At 40.3% G+C, this 21,624-nt stretch overlaps 1 protein-coding gene across 1 annotated transcript in view; it reads left to right on the forward strand.

The window, feature by feature from the left end:
• The first annotated feature begins 656 nt into the window (after positions 1–656).
• Positions 657–21,624, forward strand: part of naaladl1 (N-acetylated alpha-linked acidic dipeptidase like 1) — a 90,785-nt gene continuing 69,817 nt past the window's right edge. The window contains exons 1-3 of the mRNA XM_039768629.1: positions 657–885; positions 14,320–14,492; positions 19,290–19,411. Coding sequence (XP_039624563.1) covers positions 689–885; positions 14,320–14,492; positions 19,290–19,411 — 492 coding nt within the window. The 5' untranslated portion in view covers positions 657–688. The remainder of the gene's footprint in view (positions 886–14,319; positions 14,493–19,289; positions 19,412–21,624) is intronic.

The following is a 21,624-nucleotide window of genomic DNA, read 5'->3' on the forward strand; positions in this document are numbered from 1 at the left end:
CTCAGGAAATGCCCTTATGTTGCACAGCCAGATCCCAGATTTGAACCCAATCAAACATCACTGGAGAGAGATGTGAAAATAGCTGTCCATGGATGGTCCTCATCCAGCCCAATGGAGCTGAAGGTGATCTGCAGAGGAGAAAGGAGAACAACGGAAACCAAACTTCCCAAATCCAGATATGTGAAGCTTGTTGCAGCAGACCCAAAGAGATTCCAGAAAGTACTCACTGCCAAAGGGGCTTTAACAAAGCACTGAGTAAAAGGTCTGACTACTTATGTCAATGGGATATTTCAGGGTTTTATTTTTAATACATTTGCAAAAATTTCTAAAATCCCGTTTTGCTTTGTCATTCATAAGTGTAAAAAAATGAATGTAAATGATTTTAGCATAAGGCTGCAACAGAGCCAAACATGAAAAAAACAAAGTGTCTAAATACTTTCTGAATGCACAGGATTGAGATTTTATATTTTGTGCTTTTTGTTGGAAACATCATAAAGATTCAGAAAACATTTTTTATCTCTGCTAATCTATGCAATTTTGATTTCTTCATTTTTAATAAGATCAGCTATTACAGTATCAGAAACACTTCCTCTCTTATTGTCAATGATTAAACTTCAGCACCTTGCTATAAAAGGTTATTCCACTGAGCAATACAGCCTTGGCAAGTTTGGGAATTGAATCCACAGCCATGTGGAAAAAAGTAATAGGATTTGGCTTTTTGGGGCTTGTGGTCTTTGCTGTGGGAATCCTTCTTGGTCATTTTGGAATTACGAAGAACACCTCAGAACCAGAATGGGTTGGTGATGTCACCCAAGACATTGATGAATCTTTAATTAAAGAATTTATCAAAGAAGTGGATAACAAAAGAATTGAAGATAACCTAAGGTAAGACCAAATATCCCAGCTGTTTTGCTTTTTTTGTCATTTTACATTTTATATATGTATATATTTTATACAGTATATGTAAATTATATGTATGCATTCTTTTTAAACATTCTTGAACTTCTTTAAAGTTTTAATTCCCCCTCTGGGACAGATTATCTATCTATCTATCTATCTATCTATCTATCTATCTATCTATCTATCTATCTATCTATCTATCTATCTATCTATCTATCTATCTATCTATCTATCTATCTATCTATCATATAGTGCCTTTCAGATCTATCTATCTATCTATCTATCTATCTATCTATCTATCTATCTATCTATCTATCTATCTATAATTGAATTTCTATAGTTCATTCTTTTCATGACAGTACAAAATAAGGGCTCCCTGTTTGTATAAATGTCACACTTTCTGGTAAATGGCAAGTGTTTAGTTCAAATTGATACAAAAATTTGGTCCCACTTTGGTGTTATGTATTGTAGGATTGGTTCAGTCCTGTTCACGTGTACAGATGTTCATTAACTAAGTAAAGCTTGTTCTTTTCAATAACTATATGTATATTAAATAATTGCATTGACTATATTTTGAGTTCACAATCCTCCCATTTTTCTCTTTGAGGACCATGCTAATATTAAAATCATGAAGGCGGACTCTGCACTTTTAATGATTGTTTTGTGTCATTTTGATAAAAGTTCCATATTACTCAAACAAGAGACAATGGCATGTGGATGTATCCCTGTATTAGAGGTTTGTCCATAATTAAGCATGTTTAGTCTGGCTCAGGACTGGAGCCTATGTGAGGGTGAAGGAACCCTGAATTAGGCAACACCCCATGTTGCGATGCGACTCCATGGCCATCACATTTATCCATGATGGGTCATTTGTCAGTAGCCATGAACATATCTGGATTGTGGCAGAAAAACTGAAATTACTTGGAGAAAAAGCCAACACAAACATAGGGAAGACATGCAAACTGAAGATAAACAATGCCTGGACCAGGATTCAGACTCAGTAGACTGGTCCTGTGAAGCAGAAGTCCTAAACATTGCAATCCATTCAAGCAATCCTGCTTGAATTAGCAGTTAAAAAATAAGTTCAGGGGCTTATCAGTGTCACTTATCGGGAATTCCTCACTCATGGGGAACAACTGCATCATTATGGTCTCCACCACGAACAGGGTTCAAATGGCCTGCCCACGCCTCTTGCCACAGAGCAGACACAAGCTAATCTATTCAGTGCAGAGTGTGTGTAGCTCCTGGCTTCTAAGGGTATCACTGACATGCTGTGGCACAATCTCATATTACTGAAAGCCATTTGCTCCTCTAAAAAGTTGGATGGGAGGCACTTTTGTTATCAGATTTAACCAGAAAAATTGTTCCATCATCTAAGAACAGCCATGCTCCACCAAACACATACATAATCGAGAAAGAGCTATCAATCTGTCCCTTCAGAGATTGAAAATAAATAATCATTTTCATTTCTTAAATTAACAACACATTTAAAAATATGAGATTGAAGTAACATTGGGTCATATGCTGTAACAGCATGTCCCATCCTATGACTTTTTACAGGACAAATGGTGTGCTCTTATCAGTCATTGATCCCATAATCTGTTAATTATTCTTTTTCTGTCTCTTAATATAAGTTTACCTGGTGGACAAAGTTCAAGTTGAAGGTGAGTACAACATTGAGAGGTGTTGTGTGCTTTACAAGAAATTATTAATTGTATTAGTGAGTCAAAAAGCAAGAACGGAATTTGGAAGGACTATGGGGGTCTGTTCAGTTCTCTGCTGGTGGGCCTGCCGTCATCTTTCTATATTTTTTCAGTTTTCCATCCGCATATCTGAAACATGATGTGATATCAACTGATGATTCTGAATTTCCCCACCATATCAAGGGAAGGTTACTCTCTGGAGACTTGTGATTATAGCGTCTAGTGCCTTTCAAAAGGGTTTGATCAGACAGGCTAATTTAATTACCTCAGTGCAGAAAAAAAATAAATGGATGAAAACAGAAGGATCGAACAGAGCATAAGAGAAAACACAGAAAAGTTTAAGAGATGAGTGACCTGAATAACGGTGGAAGGTGGGCTCAAAATCAAAACAAAAATAGTTCTAAGCAAATGTCAATGCAATTAGTGAAAAGAAATTGTGGGAGAAACTAGCTGCTAATCACAAATGACTTCCCTTTATCAAAATGAAGTCCCAAGAATAATCAAACATGTGGCTCACCTTCATATAAGATGGCCACCATTAGGTCACACGTTAGTCTTTGCACTGAACACTTCTCAAGTGACAAATTGCATCTTAGCAACCAAAGCACAAAATGGCAGCGTGGCATAATTATGCAACTGTTAAAAAGGATAAAACAAATTTTAAGAATTAATATCAGAATGTTATGTAACCAGTGACCACATTTAAAAAACTTAAACAATATTCTTTGTCTTGAGATTTAAGTGGCAGAGGTTGGGAAAGGCAGTCACATGATCAAACAAACTTTCCTGGAAAGGGCTAAACAAAACTCAAAGTTGGAACCAAAAAGTCAAATCCTTCATTTTTTTGTCAGTCTTCATGATTTGCTTGTCATTAACTTTAAAGGGGGGCATCTATAACTTTTTTTAAAAAAAGAGGGAGACTGGCACATCAGAAATTGTGCCACACCACTGTAAACAGGAAAGTGTCCCAGAACTAAGAGTGTGACGACAGCAGAAATGACATCATTAATATAACAGAAAATATTATAAAAGATCAACAACAGTTTCTTCCAATTCCAAAACAGAGAAAATATTCACATACCACTCTAGATTATAACAATTCTGATTTCCATTTAAGTTAGGGAATGGCATCAGTAAGGCTGAAGTTAATAAGGAGGCTTCAAAAAACATTTCATGATGACATTCACACCCTAATGGCCTCTGTGCCCCCTCACTGACATATGCAGGACTTGCCCTACAGCTTATAGTCTGGCTTTGTCTCATCTTCTTCTTCCCCACTGCTACCACTTTGCTAGGGTCAGCAACCTTATTAATGAGTCTCCATCTTGATCTAGCCTCTACATCCTTACTTCCTTATACTGTATGCCTCCTCTTCTCCCCGAGTCTTTTCCAGACTCTCTCAATCATCTCCTTACCACATGACCACAGCTTCTTAAATCTTCTCATTGATCTTTACCACTCCTGCCCTTCTGTCAACCTCTTCCTTACTTGGTCTGTTTGTCAGTGAGACCCCTCCAAAAGCCCACCTCAGCATTCTCACTTCTGTTCTTTCACGTTTCTTCTCTGCTGTTTTCCTTATTCCTCACATGTGCACAAATTCTAGGAACCTAAGCTTGTGGTATTCCTTGTAACCAATGGGGGGCACCACTGAATCCTAAACCCCTGACCCAATAATGCCCAACACAGTCACAGCCTATACCTATTCAGATAATGCCATTCTTTCCTTTCCTTCTGCCTCCAGTTTGGGTGTCAGCCACTGCCTCCCAACTCTGACTCCTTGAGGTAAGACAGAGGCTCCTTTTAAGCTAGACTTGGAATGTCTTATCGGGAACACTTCCAGTATATTTGGGAACCTGGATAGTCCTCCCGTGACAGCACCCCTTTGTGCCACCCAGGGTGTCCGACAGGGCTGCACTTCTCGACTCCAGCTTCCATGAATCCCTGCTCTTGTCTAAACTGGGATACTTCCAGCTAACCTCTGCCACCTAATGTATGGGAGTTGAAAGTGCTCCTGGCCTCCGACTTCTGCTTGTCTGTCCCCTGGTACCTTACATATTTGGTAGGAGGTCATACCAAAGTCCAGCTGGGATGCTGTCCTCCATGGCACTCACACCCACTTGCAAGCTACTCCATTTATACTCACTGCTCTATTTAGTCATTGAATCAATGTTTTACAAGCACTATAATTTTATATACCTGTAAATAAACTTTTAAATTGTCATGTAAGAGAGTTTATAAAAAAATTGAACGATTCTAGCTTATGCTTCAAAAGATACTGTTTCAAAGATTTTTCTGTGACCCTAAAAAAGAAAATGAAATGAGTTTCAACATTTGCTATTTTAATGTTTCAAAGATAAGCTGCGTAAGCTCAAACTCAGCATGAGAAGTTGAGTAACTCGCATGCCAGTGCTGTCATTGTTTACGTTCTTTTCAAATGAAGTAGTCTAACCAGATTGGCTTCCACCACAACAATTCATTCAGCCATTTTCTGAACCCACTTGTTCTTACTTCATGTCAAAGAGCATGTAAGGACTCTCATTCACAATTGAGCAGACTGAAGAGTAAAAAAACATGGTGGCTTCTGTGAAAGCTGAGTACATATTGTTGTGGAAAAAATGTTCACTATGGCATCTCCAGACTCTTTTGTGTCTGTCACATGTGCTCAGAGTGAACCTGCTATCATCTATGAAGAAAACGGGGTGACAATGGCAGGGCTGCAAATTGTGGTATTCTCTGGTGAATGCCAATCAAGCTGCTTGAGCACCGGGCCCTCTAGAGGATGTTGGACGATGAGAATGCAGAATATTTCTTTATTTGCACAGAGTTATGCACAAAAAGCTTCAGTCCATGCAGTGAACAATCAATTAAACAATTCTTCTGCTTTTATACTTTTCTATTACCATTTCCTCATCTAATACCTCACGCCATCTGGATCTTAATATGATGAATTTTATCATCCCATCCAATCAACTGTTGCCACCACTATTTTGTGGCTCTTGTCGACGGTCCCATTAATCTGAATGCCTACTCGTGTTCTACACCTAGGGGTGTTCAACGGATTCACTTAGTGATCCTATCCCCACTTCATGGGGGGTATTTGGGCTTTCCCATTAGTATATCCTCACTTTCTTGAGGGGTGTTTGTTACTCATTTACTTCATTCTAACCCTGGAAAATCTAGTTGGTGGTTTATCTAAGGTGAGGCAGACCTCACATGTTTAAGCTTTAAGCTATATTTAGTTAACCCTTGAGATCCATTCAATCCTTATCCATATGTTTAATAATTCATTCTGTTATGGCTTCATATATACTTGTAATAAATTGTAAAAGATTATATATTAACTAAAAATTCGAGATTAGTTAAATTGCATTATGGACCTGTGAGACCTCATCTTGATTATAAGGTGCAACCTTTATCTTCAGTTCAAATGGATCAGATAAAAAGAGTGTCACATTAGCACCATATGTGACATACAAAAACTTTCAGTGCCACCTCTAGAGTAGTGGATCACTAAATGAAAAGGTCAATAAGTCACAGAATAAAGAACAGCTAGAGGAAGTTACAAAAATGCATAACTTTTGTCAGACATTGCTACTTGTAAACATTGCTGCTTATAAAGCTTCACTTTGCATAGTGTGGCCTGCAGGGAGGGCACATCAGCTCCCCAAACGCGGCAGAGACAGATGTAGCCACAAATTCCACAAGCACAACACAGGATTTATTGAGTGGGAAACTCTTCTCCCAAGTGTTTCCCACCCGCAAGTACACTTCTTTCTCTGTCTACTTCTCACTTTCTGTCCACCACCACTCCTCCTCCAGCAAGCTTTGTCACCTTCCTCCCGACTCTGGCATCTGGAGCAATGGCTGCGGGCTTCTTTTATCTTGCACCTGGAGTTTCTGGAGGCACATCTGAGTGGTCTGGAAGCACTTCTGATTGAGGTGGAAGCCTGACAAAGTAGGACTTTGCAGTCCCTGCAGCACCCCGTGGCAACACCCACGGAACCCATGAAGCCCTGTGGGGATCTGAGGCACTGCTACAACCTAGGCGAGCTGCCATCTAACATTCCAGGGGAGGTAATGCTCTGTGTATGTTCTTCATTAAGTTAGCATCCTTGCCGGGTAAGGGCATTGGACATCTGCCACAATAGCTAGACATTAATTTTATGTGAGACTAGTGGTGAAATGGGCAGCATGGTGGCGCAGTGGCAGCACTGCTACCTCGCAGTAAGGAGACCTGAATTCGCTTCCCAGGTCCTCCCTGCGTGGAATTTCTTCCGGGTGCTCCGGTTTCCTCCCACAGTCCAGAAACATGCAGGTTAGGTGAATTGGCGATCCTAAATTGTCCCTAGTGTGTGCTTGGTGTCTGTGTGTGTGTGCCCTGTGGTGCCCTGCGCAGAATTTGTTCCTGCCTTCCACCCTGTGCTGGCTGGGATTGGCTCCAGCAGACCCCTGTGACCCTGTAGTTAGGATATAGCGGGTTGGACGATGACTGACTGACTAGTGGTGAAATGATCTGTGTTTCACTTTACAAATTTGCAATAAAACTATATTTTCCCGCTAGTGAATTTCATACCTTTGACACAAGAAGACAGATGTTTAATCCTGCTTGAAAGCATTGGCATGCTTTAGTTCCACATGCACCTGCCCTTTCATTTAATACAAGGGTAAATCAAAAAGTAAAGGCAATTTGATAATTACACAGGAAATGCAAGAAACAGAAGGTGACACAATTCAAAAGCTTCTTCTCAAGAAGTTCCGAGTGTTTTGGGGTGAATTGTCAGCAGAGATGAGACATGGGTCGAAAGCAGGAGACAAAGCATGAAGTGCAAACAATAGCCTTCTGAGAAGAAAATCATGATGCCCTTCTTTTGAGACATGAATGGTCTTATATTTGCACTTTTTCAAGGAAAATGAACAACCGGCGGCCTGTACGATGTATTGTGGCCTGTGTAGAGAGAAACTGAAATCTGCAATTCTTAGCAAAAGACTAGAAATGTTGTCAAAACCACTCTTGCTTCTTCATCACTATCAAATCTTCAGTCCACTTAAAGAGGCTCTACATCAGTGGTCTCAAACTCTGGTCCTGGAGGGCACAGTAGCTGCAGGGTTTCATTCTAACAGTTTTCTTAATTGGCGACCAGTTTTTGCTGCTAATTAATTCCTTTTCCTTTCATTTTAATTGACTAGGGGGATTTGCCCCCTGCTTGCTTCGCTCACCAAACCCCAGGCAGGCACAATTTCATTCTGTTTGGATTTGAAATTAACAGGCAAACGCTTTTTAAACCTACACCTTTACTGTAAATCTTCAGAAAAGCCAAGCAAAATGAGACCTTTTATTGGCTAACTAAAAAGATTACAATATGCAAGCTTTCGGGCAACTCAGGCCCCTTCTTCAGGGGGAATCTTGCCTGAAGAAGGGGCCTGAGTTGCCTCGAAAGCTTGCATATTGTAATCTTTTAGTTAGGCAATAAAAGATGTCATTTTACTTGGCTTTTCTTATATTCATAATGACTAACACGGTACAACACCCTAGTACTGTAAATCTTCAGTAAAAACAATTTTTTGAATAAAATTTTCATCAAAATCACATTGAATTTTGATTCTGTGTTTGGACTTCCATTCATCCATTATCCAACCCGCTATATCCTAACTACAGGGTCACGGGGGTCTGCGGAGCCAATCCCAGCCAACACAGGAGGTGCAAGGCAGGAAAAAAACCCCGGGCAGGACGCCAGCCCACCGCAGGTGTTTGCACTTTCATCGTGACAATGCAACATATAACTTCCCTTTCTCTGTAATAAATAAACTGACTTTTTTGAATGTTTGTCCCTGTGATTTGTTAATTGTCTTTGCAAAAGATATTCTAACGGGAAACTGTTAACGTTTTAAAATGAATGGCATATCAAGATCTCCTTTGTTATCTAATGTTATCCCCTGAAGATGTACTACATTACCTTTCTTGGATACATCCTTCTTTCAACAGTAATTTGTGCGGTGGAAGACCGGACGGTGTTAACGGTTGTAGATATTCTTCGGGATATTGTAAGTTGATGTTTTCATCTTCTGCACGATCACCACCAACTGTTTCAGCATAGTCTGTTGATATGCATTTAACCAACTGTAACTGACCGAAAATTTTCACATTATTTTTTTTACTTTATCATTTCTCAGTGCTAGGATTGCCCGTGTACTCCTTTCTTCTGTTGATAACCCTTCAGGATGAAATTCTTCATTAAGATTTGGACATAATTTGTCTTCTTTTATTGGGAACTTAAAGTGAGGAAAATGTTGAAATGTATAAGAGCTGAGAGAGCAGGAACTGTGTCGGACAAAAGCATTCACACGAATGAGAAGTGAGAAGACCATGTGCGTGGCTGAATATGGTTGAGAGGAGGGCGGGACTTTGAAAAAAGGTCTTGTCTCAGGATTTCCTTTTGTAATAGAGAGACTTGTTTTTTAAAATGTGTTCCCCTGAATTTCTTCATCATCCCTCTTTCCTTAAATGGCACCCAAACAGAAATGAAATGTGAAGTGAGTGAACCAAAAGAAGACCAACTAAGTCAGGGCCTCAGACTCGCTCTAACCAGTTGTTTAATCAGGCGCGGATTCTTATTGTTATCTAAACCCGTTCTTTAATTCCATGGCTTGTTGCTGCTCTCATTATACAATGACATACATTTCCAAATTTATGTCAACATTTTATTTAACATTTTAAAATGTTTTGAGGTCCTGAGCAGATCAGTATTCCAGAGACCTTCCTCTTTCTTTATTTCCAGATATTGTGTGATGGACACAGTTTGCTGATCATGTTTTGGATCATTTTATATCTCACTATTGTTTGACTGCTAATTAAGGAAAAAGAAACAATTGAGGGGTCTGAGTCTTCAAGAAAAGTCAATTAAAATTCATTCAAAAGAAGTTAATTTGCAGCAAAAACAGGTCACTAATTAAGAAAAGGGTTAGAATGAAAACCTGCAGCCATTGTGGCCCTCCAGGACCGGAGTTTGAGACCACTGCTCTACATGGTTGCAGGGTCACCTCTGAGGATGAGGTTAAGGAAGCGGTGCAGACATTGATACGGGAGCAGGAGAAAAACTTCTTCTCCCAAGGAATAAAGAAGTTAGTGAATGATACGAGGACACATTGACCTGCAGAAAGACTATGTGGAGAAGTAATAGAACTGTTATGTTCATCTGTTCACAGTTACCCCTATCAAGAAGATGTTGCTTTTAAATAAAGATCTCTTGTAATTATCACTGGACTCATTTCCAGTGGTGTAGATATTCTGTTTGGCTATTATGGAGGAATATTTCGGACAAAATTAATAAATAAATAAATAAATAAATAAATAAATAAATAAATAAATGCGTAAATAAATAAAAGTACTTTACTGTGAAATGTGAGCATAAATAAATAAATGTGTCATGAAGTAAGAGCCTGAATAAATAAATGTGTCACGAAATATGTTTTTTGTTGCTTATTTATTTATTTATTTCATTTTGTTCGTGACATTCCTGCAAACCGTCATGCAATACGACTTGAAATAAAACTGTCACTTTCACTCGTCAAAGCTGAGAGGGTGGGCTCTAACACGCCCTCTAGTTACTGATTGGTGAATCGAAGCACAAGAATTAATTCGAAAAATGCTTACTACTGCCGATGAAACGGATTCTGCCGAAGATATTACGTATTTCAGAGAGAGAATTGAAGATTTATCGGAAGAAATTACAATGTTGGCGTGATCAGTGGCAAAGTTGTTTGAAAAAGTAGCTGCGAATATGAACCTGACTTTATACTCGTAAAACAAGGGTCAAATACTCAGTTCAAAATAATAGTTGGAGCTGCTTTGGGCATTCCATGTCAAAGTACCTAAACTAATACAGCCGTTGCAGCTTACCGTATATCAAACTGGCTCATTCGCTTTGTGATCGTCTTCTCCAAATACACCATATAGATCTGCAATCTGTCGTACTTTTAAACCGCATAACAGAAGGTGTTCTATTGACACAGCTGGAATGTCAAAGGATGGACGTCCAGAGCAGGGAACTGCATCACCTGAACTGGAGTGTAGTAGAGTCCGTTCCACCTGTTCTTCGATAATTTCAAAAACAGTTTCATCTATATCGGAGTCTAAAAGGGCCGCCAACATTAAAATTTCTTCCGATAAATCTTCAGTTCTCTCTCTGAAATACGTAATATCTTCGGCAGAATCCATTTCATCGGCAGTAGTAAGCAATTTTCTAATTAATTCTTGTGCTTCGATTCACCAATCAGTAACTAGAGGGCGCGTTAGAGTCCACCCTCTCAACTTTGACGAGTGAAAGTGACAGTTTTATTTCAAGCCATATTTCATGACGGTTTGCAGGAATGTTACGGACAAAATGAAATAAATAAATAAGCAACAAAAAACATATTTCGTGACACATTTATTTATTTATGCTCTCATTTCATGACATTTATTTATTTAGGCTCTTATTTCATGACACATTTATTTATTTACGCTCACATTTCACAGTAGTTTTATTTATGCATGTATTTATTTATTTAATTTTGTCCAAAATATTCCTCCATAGGCTATCAGACGTGTTCTGGTAGTAGGATCCCCACTTCAATCACTCAATCAACATTTATTTATATAGCACATATTCATACAAAAAAATGTAGCTCAAAGTGCTTTACAAAATGAATAGAAAAATAGAAGACACAATAAAAAATAAACATAAGTCAACATTAATTAACATAGAATAAGAGTAAGGTCCGATGGCCAGGGTGGACAGAAAAAACAAAAAAAAACTCCAAGAGCTGGAGAAAAAAATAAAATCTGTAGGGGTTCCAGACCACGAGACCGCCCAGTCCCCTCTGGGCAATCTACCTAACATAAATGAAACAGTCCTCTTTGTATTTAGGGTTTTCATGGAAGGACCTGACGATAATGGTCACGTAGACTTCTGGCTTTCAGTCCATCAGTGTTTTGGACTTTGCTAAATATGATGACAATCTTGATGTCGGAGACGTAAAGCTCCATGGCTCTTGGAGACTGTGAATCTCCATATCCTCAGCCTCTTCTGCAGGAATCAAGAAACAGGAAAGGGTGGTTGCTAAAGCAGCATGGGATGGGAAGTTGTGACATCCCGTGCAGTGAGATTTTCCCGTGAAGAATGGAAAACAGTGTTGATAACGGTACATAAGGTGTATGTTCATGTGGAAAATATTCAGAATGTAACATTTTAATACAACATACTGCACTCCTACGTGATGATGTGAGCAAGAGGTGTAAACAGAATTGACTTTACAGGTGTGCACTACACAGCTGCAGTAAAGAACACGGGTAAAAGAGAAATATGAAGAATGGTTTTAGGGAGCAGTATTACTTGGTTTTCACCCCAAATATAAAAAAAGCAAATAAAAAACAATTTTTAGTAAGTTTCACATTTCACAATTGGAAAATCACCGGTAGCTTGCATTTTAATGTATGTATGCAAACCAAAGTTTGCCTGTTCTGCTCGTCACAATGGGGGACTGAATTACACAACTTAAGTTGAATCTGAGACTGCAGGCGTGCCCCTTAAGTTCTTCATAAAAATGGTCATGGACTTGTGCAGTTATTTTCTCCTCCTTCACTTTGCTAGTTTAGTTTTCAAAAAATGTAGGAAAGATTGTTAAAACCTTTGGAGTGAATTTAATGTGGCTTGGGTTACTTTAAATTATGTTGACACTTTGGGATAGAATTTCATTAGTCTTATACACTGCTCCAAAAAATTAAGTGAACATTGAAAATCACAAATCACTTCAATCATTGGATCTCGATGAACAAAATATTCAAGTGGAAAATCTATACTTAGTAATACTGTGTAATTCATTGAGAACAAAATGATATAAAAACGGCCATGGAAACCAAAATCACCAACCCTGGAATCAACATCACAATGAAGATCAAAATCAAAATCTGAAATCACAGAGTGATCCAGCTTGTGTGAGTTTCATCATGACAACTCCCAATATGACTCAGTAGCATGTACGGCCCCCAAGTGCCTGCATACATGGCCGATAATGTGTGGGCATGCTCCTGATGACAAGGCAGATGGTGTCCCTCCCAGACCTGGATCAGGGCATCAGTGAGTTCCTAGGCAGTTTGGGGAGCTACTTGGTGGCATTGGATGGACCTATACATAATGTTCCAGATGTTCTCAATTGGATTCAGGTCTGAGGAATGTGTGGGCCAGTCAATGGCATCAATGCCCTCCTCATCTAGGAACTGCCTATTAACTCTGGTCACATAAGGCCGGGCATTGCCCTGCACTAGGAAGACCCCAGGGCTTTGCACCAGTGTAAGGTCTGACAATGGCTCTGAGGATTTCATCCAGGTAGCTAACAGTAGTCAGGGTGCTGTTGCCTAGCGTGTGGTGGTCTGTGCAACCCTCCAAATATATGCCTCCCCAGACCATCACTGACCCACTGCCATATCAGTCATGCTGGATGATGCTGAAGGCTGCATAACGTTCATAATTCTTTCATGTCTCAGTGTGAACCTTCTCTCAGGTGTGAAGAGAATGAGACACCAATGACAGAGCTGCAAATTGTGGCATCCTCTGGTGAATCCCAAACGAGCTGCATGGTGATGAGCTGTGAGCACTCGATCCCACTAGAGGACCTCATGCCACCCTCCTGGAGGTAGCCAGCTGGAGGTCATTTTGTAGGGCTCCTCCTGTTCCTCCTCACACAAAGAATCAGATGGCAGTCCTGCTGCTGGGTTGATGTCCTTCTACCATCCTGTCCAGCTCTCCTAATTTAACAGCCTGTCTCCTGGTATCTGTTACATGCTCCTGAGACCTTCTTGCAATGGCATGTATGGATATGCCATCCTGAAGAAGCTGTGCAACTTGAATCGGCAGCAGGAACCACCTCATGCTACCAGTAGTAACAAGGACACTAGCAAAATGTACAACTAGAGAAGAACTGGTCAGGAAGGATAAGGAGAGAGAGCAACTGTCTGTGGCTACCACCTGCAACACCATTCCCTTTTTGTGGGTTTATCTTGCTGTTGCCTCTCCAGTGCACCTGCCACTTTCATTTGCACCAAAGCAGGTGAAGCTCATTCATAAACACTTATGCTTCCTAACTGGACAGATTGATATCCCTGAAGCTTAATTGACTTGTTGTTAGACGGTTATGATTAAGTATTCCTTTAGCTTTTTTGAGCAGTGTATTTTGATATATTGGTCATTTGTATTCATTTTATATAAATCACATTTGGGAGTGTATGGACCTGTGAAGGGCGGCGTGGTGGCGCAGTGGGTATCGCTGCTGCCTCGCAGTAAGGAGACCCAGGTTCGCTTCCTGGGTCCTCCCTGCATGGAGTTTGCATGTTCTCCCCGTGTCTGCGTGAGTTTCCTCCCACAGTCCAAAGACATGCAGGTTAGGTGCATTGGAGATCCTAAATTGTCCCTAGTGTGTGCTTGGTGTGTGTGTGTGTGTGTGCGCCCTGTGGTGGGCTGGTACCCTGCCCAGTGTTTGTTTCCTGCCTTGCACCATGTGTTGGCTGAGATTGGCTCCAGCAAACCCCTGTAGTTAGGATATGGCGGGTTGGATAATGGATGGATCTGTAAAACCACACCTTGTTATGCCACTGATGTCATTTCTTGTTTAGATATGTAATTGGTCATTTACATGGGTAGCCAAATCTTTGTCTTTATTGTGCATTTTTTTGTTTTTGCAGAGAGCTGACCAAAATTCCTCACATGGCCACCAGTGCTGGTGATAAACAATTGGTGAAACTTATGCTTGACCGATGGGGAGATCACAAGACCGGACTTGATGGTGTTTGGACGGATACTTATAAGGTTTTCCTCTCTTTTCCTAACAAAACCAAACCAAACAGTGCCATAGTAGGTATGACCAGTCAACCTTCCATTCTCACTATCTGCTCTCAGTTGGGTCTTTGACAAATGAGAGCAAACTGCTCAATCCTTAAATATCATTTGATTTAGTAGTAGATAAAGTATCCTGATATCATATTCTGAATCTTTTATTCGTTCAATTACACGACTTTGTGTTTTGTTTCTTCTTCTTCTTACTGGGCTTTAAAGGATGAAGTTCTTCTTGTCTTGTGTCTTCACCTTCTAATGCACTGGTGTCCTTGAGTATGTGATTCACTGATCAAATGAATAGTATTTAATGATCAGGAAATCTAATCTAATTTAATACTTTTTGAGAATGAGCACCAAAATACAGTGTCATCGAAAGGAAATCAAGAATAGTATTACTAAATAAAAATAATGAAGTAATGACACATGCAGAAATTAAATACAGACAGTACTTGGAAAGGTGAATCAAAAGTAAATGATTGAGGTGTTAGTAAGAAACACAATAGAAGTAATCTATTCATCTTTTATCAAACCTGGTAAATCCAGGATTGTGGAAAAATGGAGCTTGTCGTGGCAACATTGATCATTGGCTGTGATTACCATTTCTGCATCTTCCAGGTTCAAGTTCTCCATCCATCTATATTTTAACCTGCTTTATCCATGTTTGTGTCACATTGATGAGCACCGCTGGGTGCAAATTATGAATGAACAATGCATGACTTAAAAACACACACGCTAACTCACTCACACAGGGGTGATGCACACTGAAATTCATGTCTTTGGGATTTAAGTGGACAAACTGGATACTCACATAAAAACGACACAGTCATGGCTAGAAAATGCCATATTTGCTTAGACAGTGAAAGCTGTGGGATGCACAACAAAAATTTTATTGGCATCAGATGCATTGTGCCACCATGCTGTCCATCCAAAACTACTGTGAAGGACAGCCAGGTCCCATGCCCGGCAGGGATGCCCCTGCTGCTTATGTCCCCATGGGCAGTCCAATACCTCCCCCGGGACGCTTGGTGGCAGCCTCCCTGGCCGACGGTGATTCCCCAACCACCCGCAGGGCTCCATGGGAGATGGAGTCCTCCACAGCTTGGTTGGGGCCCGGGGTGGCCGCTAGGGGGTGCTGTCTGCTTCCCACAGCCCAACTGGATGAGTCTTCAGCCCCACCCGGAAGTGCAATTAGAACCAGATGGTTAATCACCTGGAACGCTTCCAGGTGGGCTATAAAAGGGTCCAGCCACCACCACTCGAAGAGCCAGAGTTGGGAGGAAGGAGACGAAGCTTGAGGAGGAGTGGTGGTAACGGAAGGAAGAGAATTGTTTTGTGCTTGTGTTTTGGGGACTGTGTTTGGGCTGTGTGGCACAAGGAAGACGTGTCCCAAAGTCGAAGAAAAATAAAGTCTTTGTGTTTTTTATACGTGCCTCCGTGTCCATCTGTGTCGGGTCAGGCGCCTATATAGCGCCTTTGTTACACTATTAAATCACACATATGTGATTATCTTAATTCAGGACAGACAGTGAGGATGGCACAGTTTGCTTTGCTCGGAAAACTCTCAGAAAGAAACAATCATATGTATAAGTACAATAAAAATACAAAAGCCCCATTCACCACCCACCTCACCCTCTCAATTCAATATAAAGTTACTGCAAAAATTAAAAATCCCATGAATTCAAGCTGAGAGGTGCTTCTATAATGGAAGAATATGATGGATGGTACCATCAGGTGAAAAACTGACTAATGTTTGCTCAGGCAGGGCATTTAAAAAAGAGCATATTCTACCCACAGAAATAGCATGTTAAACATTAACTCTCTATTTATATCAAAATTTAAGGGTTAAATAAAACCAAGAAATGATGTTTGTTGTCTGTTTTGTCATCTCACCTTGTTATTGATTGGCCAGTACCTATAGATATGGATTTGCCAAAGGAGAGTGTCCCATCATGTTGACAATGGACAATTAGTCCTGTCCAATGACACTGAAGGAGAAAGAGAGGTGAGGTGGGAGAGAGAGAGAGAGAGACCCATGCCAACAGTAAGTAGGCTAGGGGCAGTAGACCTTGTCATGTAGCGTGCCCCTTCTAAGAGCCCCTGAGTAAGTCTCTTCAGGCCAGAGACAGAGATGCCATGGAGGGCTTGCACCAGGTCACATGACCTCCAAGGTGAAAGTTGGCACCGCATAGTCTTTTCATTCCCAGGCATGTCAAATATTGGCAAGTTAACAGTAGTTTTACTCTGTTCCTCGACCACTAGGTTCATTTTGGGCATGCTGTTTTTAATTTATGTAATGACATTTATATTTTCATTTATTTGCTTAGCAGACACTGTTAACGAAAGTGATTCACAAAAGAGATCAACATAATTGAGTAAACACCAGTCTGGGTGACTGTTTAAAAAGAAGCGTTACAGGACAAGTTTACAAACTTGATCATCACAAGTAAAGAGCTCAGAACTAAATGCAAGCTAGATGTACTGCCTTAAATACAAAAACCTAACAAAGCCATTATAAATTAGACGACTTAGTCAGACAATTACAAAGTTACAGAACAACACAGTGTTCAAATGCTTCTTAAACATTCAGGGAGTCAGGAGTTTGAATGGTAACGGGTATCTCACTCCACCAGCTACACATGTGAAGAGTCTGCATTGAGATTTGATGCCACACATACTGTAGGCAGCATCAGCAGATCTGAGTGGTTGAGAAGGAACGTAAGACCTAACCAGTGTTTCCACATACTGTATATCAGTGTTGACCCATTAACTACTTTCTAGGAAAGCATTAAGGATGTGAATTTAATACTTGCTGCTACAGGGAGGAACTGTAATGATTTGAAAAGAGGAGCGACCTGTGCCTGCCTTGGCCAATTGCGCTCCAGATGTGCCACTGTATTATGAATTTATCTGCAGCAGCTTGGTGACATATACCATTACTCCTGCCAGCAGAGAGCTGCAGCAGCTCAGACATGATAAGACCAAAGCCTGGTCCAGGCGTTCTGCTGCATAGTCTGTCCAGATATGGTCTGATCTTGTGAATGGCTTATAGAGTGAACCTACAAGACCAAGAGACCGTTGCGACATGGTCAGTGAAGAACAGCTGATCACTACTTCAAGGTTGCATACAGACTAGGTGGGTGTTAGCAGTAGTGCGCCATCCTGAACAGAGGTGGGATGCTGAACTAGAATAACAAAAAGATGTCTGTCTTTGCCAAGCTGGGATGGAGCTGCCTTATCCAGGTTGAAATAACGGTGAGACATGCAGAGATTCTAGATGGTACCGTGTGGTTCTCTGTGGAGGAAACGAATAGTGAGGATTGCAGTGTTTACTTTGCTCAAAAAAATTTGAGAATGAAAGAATTGCATACATAACCCCAATAATAGCTGCATATCAGTACATAGCACTGATGAAAAATATGAATTATTACTGGTCAGAAGAGCTTCACCCTTCTATACCAATGTGATTTGTTAGCCGGACTAGTTTGTTTGCTTGATTTAACATAGGATTAATGAAACACTGGGTTTGTTATTGTTCTACCGCAGTTGGTAAAATAATTTAGATTAATTCCACTCCTATGTTTGCCTTCTAACAAAAAGACACCAGTTGTCACTGGTTAGGACTCAATCTCAATCTTAATACAACCAATGGAATCAACATTTCAAAGTATACAGTAGATGCACAATGAGCTGAAATGGAGTTATACAAAGTTCTTTTTTATTAGTGGTCTCCTTGTTAATGTTTTTTTAATAGCCTATTCAACTCGCCTCTAAATGCCAACCATCTCCTTTATAACATACATTACCATACTAGAAGCATTAACAGTGAATGTCAAACTAAGGATGATGGGATATTTTACCTGCGGTGGGCTGGCGCCCTGCCCAGGGTTTGTTTCCTGCCTTGTGCCCTGTGTTGGCCAGGATTGGCTCCAGCAGACCCCCGTGACCCTGTAGTTAGGATATAGCGGGTTGTATAATGGATGGATATTTTACTGATGTGCCCCCTTGAGAGAAATCTGACACATGACATTGAAAAGGACAGTAAAGACAAAATACAATTCAGTCCTGCCAAACCCTGGACAGGGCATAACACAAGTCCATACCCACACTCTCCTCTATTGTCCCAGTCTGCTTACTGCAATGCTTTTTGCCATGTGGGACTGTACTACTAGGGTGTTAGCCATTATGAATGTAGTGAGAAGTCAAGCTGATCGACACCTTTTATTGGCTAACTAAGAAGATTACATTATGCAAGCTTTCAATTACATCTTGTCTGAGTTGCCTTGAAAGCCTGCATATTGTAATCTTTTTAGTTAGCCAATAAAAGGTGTCAATTTGCTTGACTTCTTACTACTGCCATGTGGGAAGAAGCCACCAGTTCTCCAAGGAAAACACATACAAGTATGGATGGAAAATGCAGACTTCACACAGGTAGAGAAGAGGAAATGGGTGCACTGGCAAAAAAAAAATGCAAATAAGATATTTTCAGCTGAGTTAAAGCCGATTGACAAGGAACACTAAACCTCAGCCATGGAGTTACCCAAAGTTGATAGCTGGGCTGATCTCCTTCACAGGGCACGCTAGCAATATGAAGGCCAGCCTGTCCATTCTTCAATAAGGATACTTGAAATGAAGGACGAACTTTGGAATTGCTGCAATTCCTTCACATTTGTAGTGTTATTGAACAATTTCATGATATACAGTACAGCAATTTCAAACAAGCTTTTTTTTTTAAGTTGAATTAACATAATTTGGATTGTTTAGAGGTGTCAAAAAGGTGCAGCATGATGAATTATTCATGTATTACTTTTTTCATTTACAGTTTCTGAAAATAATAAAATCCTTCACACCACACAACTCAAGGAGAAGGCTTATACAAAGGATCAGAATGATACTGATGTAGTGCAGCCATACGCAGCATTTGCACCACCTGGGAATCCCAAGGTAAGAATGTTTATTGGAAAATGTACAAGTGGCTTGAGAAGCTCTTAAAACATCATGCATTTATATGTAAGTATGCCATGTCATATTTCACCATCTTTTAAGGCTGCATGTTTGAACAGATAATGCGCACCATCTGCTTTTCAACAGACAGAATGATGTTCTCTGTGCTCTGGAATAGAGAGATCATTTTGGTCAACTTGTCTTATTTTCTCGTATTATAATTTGCCACGGTGATCGTTTGTTCATAACCTCCATCTCATGCTCCTTCTTTTCTTATCTACTCATTATTCCATATTAGGATTTGCTTTTTCTTCACTCAAGAGAAGAAATATTACTTTTTTTATCGATGCAAATACGCTGAGAATTTGCTTTGTTCTTATGGCAGACTAACAGGAAACCCAATACAGGTGTCTGACGATACTGACTTGAAGAGTAAGGTTTAATGATAGTGGCCAAGAGGTACACTTAGTCGAGGAGTAAGTCAAAGCCTTAAATGTCAATCAGGCTGATCTTTCATCAGGTTAGGACATTAAGCAGAAATCAAGAGACAGAAACAAGAGCAAGAGTTCAAAAACTGGAAAATCATCTTTTTAAATGCTTAAATGCAAGCATCTATCAGCAAATTTGGATGATGTTTAAATTAGTTGCTCTGATGACATCACAGGTGGTGGAGAATCTGGTGAATTCTGGGAGAATTACCATGATGACGATCAATGCAGCTGCGCCTATAGGAAAACAAAGAAGGCATTATAGCATAAGGTTAAAAAATGTAACTTCTTCAAGTCCTAAACACCACAGATTGATGCATCTTATATATAAACGTCTACACGTGGATGTGTGTGTGTCTATCTGTCAGGCCGGGATGTGAGAGGTGGAGTCGGGGTAAGGGCTCCACCTCCGAGGAAACGGAAAACTCGCTTAGCCGCTAATAATACAAGAGGGTCCAACACATAAGCAAAACGAAACCTCAGAAAAAAGACAAAGACGCTTAGTCGCTAACATCTGTAAAACAGTATCCCTTTTACTTTTCCTCCCACCACTAATACACAAGCGAAGTGAGCACATCAGCAAAACGAATCCTCCTAGGAGAGAGATGCCCAGAGTAGTTCCTTTCAATTACCTGACATCTCTACATTTCAGCTTTTTTTCTGACGAATTCAATAGTTTCTAGAGCTTACACAGCTAGTAGATTATAAAGATCTATGCAGGATTTTTCACAAAGAAGGTCAATGATCATAACATGGGGGCATCTAGGAGTCCACCTAGCAAGATGGCAACTGTTAGAACATGAGATCAAATTTTAAAAGAAAAGGCTGTTCAGCACAGCAGTTCATCCCAACATGGCTTGTTAATTGCTATTCTCCTATCTTTTTAGATCCCCAAAGTACAACTGTCTAATATTATACTTATTGACCTGTTGCACCTGTCTGTGATTCTGTGCTACTCATCTTAATAATAAATAATAATACATTTTATTTATATAACACCTTTCCCATGCTTGTTACCATTGCAGTCCTCCACAGCATGGCAAATAAAGGAATGAAAAAGCAAAAAGTTATTTTAAATCTACGCCATTAGCAAGTTATTAGTTAAATGTCATGAACAAAAGGGGCACTCATGACATGACTCTCGCACTCAAATCAATATAAGATATCTCTCTACTATAAAAAAAATATCCTGAGAGGGAGTTTAGGGAGAGGAGATGTCATCTTCGCGGAAGACAATCTGACGTCCGCGCGAGAGACACTTTAACGTCACGCAAAGACAATTGACATCCTGCGAGAGACACTTTAACGTCACGCAAAGACAATCTGACGTCCGCGTGAGAGACACTTTAATGTCACGCAAAGACAATTTGACATCCGCGCGAGAGACACTTTAACGTCACGCAAAGACAATTGACATCCTGCGAGAGACACTTTAACGTCACGCAAAGACAATCTGACGTCCGCACGAGAGACACTTTAACGTCACGCAAAGACAATTTGACGTCCGCACGAGAGACACTTTAACGTCCACGCAAAGACAATTTGACGTCCGCACGAGAGACACTTTAACGTCACGCAAAGACAATCTGACGTCCGCGCGAGAGACACTTTAACGTCCCGCGAGACAAGGCAGTGAGACCACATTTAAAACAAGTTCAAGGACATCTAACCAAGCAGTTGTTGGAATACCTTTGACAGACAAAGATCATGTGCTCCCAGCTCTTA

Source organism: Polypterus senegalus, chromosome 11 (genome assembly GCF_016835505.1).
Source record: "Polypterus senegalus isolate Bchr_013 chromosome 11, ASM1683550v1, whole genome shotgun sequence".
NCBI classification, from domain to species: domain Eukaryota; kingdom Metazoa; phylum Chordata; class Cladistia; order Polypteriformes; family Polypteridae; genus Polypterus; species Polypterus senegalus.